General features: G+C 61.8%; 1 protein-coding gene across 1 annotated transcript; it reads right to left on the minus strand.

Annotated features, from left to right (window-relative positions):
• Positions 1–242: 242 nt before the first annotated feature.
• Positions 243–906, minus strand: MNEG_9354 (cellulase; the record flags this gene model as incomplete). The annotated part of the gene is made up of 2 exons (XM_014042171.1): positions 243–545; positions 859–906. The coding sequence occupies 2 exons, from the start codon at positions 904–906 to the stop codon at positions 243–245; spliced, it is 351 nt and encodes a 116-aa protein (XP_013897625.1).
• Positions 907–1,836: the final 930 nt, after the last annotated feature.

A 1,836-nucleotide genomic window follows, 5' to 3' on the forward strand; every position in this document is an offset into this window, starting at 1 on the left:
GGGGGAAGGGGCCCGGCGGCTGCCTGTCAGGGGTGCGCGTGCACCTCGCCCAGAGCGCCCAACTGCGGATGCGCTCTCGCAGGCGGGACCCCTGACCGGGCCCCCTGCCGCACACCCAGGGGGCGCCCTGAGCAGAGCCTGCGCCTGATGGTGCTTGCTCCCTCAGACGCCCCAGCGGCCCCGAGACGCCCCCCGCAAAACCCACAGAAGGGCGCCGCGCCCCAGCGCCCAGCGCCCAGCGCCTAGCGTCCTGCGCCTGCAAGCGCGGACCCCCGGGGCGCACCCCCAGCATCGTAGTAGCCGCCAACGAGGTCCTGGCCCAGGTTCTTGCCCTCATCCAGGTGCGCGTCCCGCCGCCAGCCGCACTTCTTGTCAGCGCGCACGCGGTTCCAGTCCGGCAGCTTCCCGGACTGCTGCGACTCGTAAAACAGGTAGGAGAGGCCGAGGACGTCCCCAAAGTCCTCCTTGCCCTTGCCCGCGGAGATGGCCGTGTTGCACGCACCGATGAGCTTGCCCTTGGCGGCAGTGGCGGCGTGAGGTGCCAGCTGCAGGGCGGGGCCGGGTGGGGACGGGGGGGCGTTGGTGCGGATGCCTGCCACCGAGGTGATGATCCATGTGGCGACAGCCTCGCGAGGTGGCTGCAGCGAGGCCGCGCCTGCCGCAGCTGGTGCACAACCAAGGCACTGCGGGCGGCGGCACCACACATCCAGCGCCTTTGGCACAGCTGCTCGCATATTGGCTAAGTACGGGCCGTTTGCGAGAGCAATGCGGATGCGATCGCGTCGCCACGCCCTGCGGCTCCGCGGCAGCGTTATTCCCCACTGAAAACTCTCCTAAGTGCATATGGATTGCGCTCACCACTACGAGTGCTAGCACCACAGCGCAAACGATGGCCAGTCCTCTCATTTTTGCTTCGCTTTGACTTGTGTTGAATATGTCTGCGCAGAGCTGCTGCGCGAAACACGTAACAAAGATATTGTGGATCCAAAGTCACGGCTGGGTATGTACCAGGGCACTCAAACGCCGGAGCTGTAGGCCCGCGCTTGCCTAGTGGTCACTTGCCAAAATCCACATCAGGCGCTGGCGTAGGGGATGATACAAGCGATTTAATATATCAATTTCACAACCTAATACGCGGGTGTTACTTCGAAAAAGGTCCCAAACACCGCACCGCCTTCGCGCGGGTGTTTCCCTCGCAGTTTGGCAGGACGAGCGCGTCAGCTTGAACGACGACGGGCAACGTTATTTTATAGTCATAACAGGGACAAGAGTCGCCGCTGTGTGGTTCTGTTACGGTTTAGAAACCCCACATTTTCTGTTGGCCGTCTTGCCTTTATACATGTAAGTTCCGGTCTCTCGCAACCTGCTGATTTAACCAGCAGACCGCTCAGTGGCTAGTGCAACACCAGCCGTTGGGGCATGGCAACGCGGTTGGAAGCAGGAGTGGGATGGTGACATCTCTTGCTGTCATCCGGGCTGATTATGCTTTTGTCAACTGGGAGTCGAGACATTGCAGGGATGAGCACGGATCAATCTAGTTGTTTTGAGCTCTTGTATGTGAACACGCGCATTGATGACATGGCCAATTGATTCTGCGTTTGCCCACAGACTCCGCCCAATTGGTCGAGTCATCCCTGATGACGCACAGGCGGCAGTGCGACTGCAGCTCACACGCCAAACACAACAGCAAACATGAATCGGTAGTTGTGATTACAGACCCATGGCGTCGAGACTGCCCCACGCCAGGGGCACGAACCAAGCACAGGGTGGCCAGGGAGAGGCGGGCACACCGGAGCAGCGGTGCGCCCTGCGCCGCCACTGCGGCGCGCACGCCAC

This window comes from Monoraphidium neglectum, assembly GCF_000611645.1.
Source record: "Monoraphidium neglectum strain SAG 48.87 unplaced genomic scaffold scaffold01907, whole genome shotgun sequence".
Lineage (NCBI taxonomy): Eukaryota > Viridiplantae > Chlorophyta > Chlorophyceae > Sphaeropleales > Selenastraceae > Monoraphidium > Monoraphidium neglectum.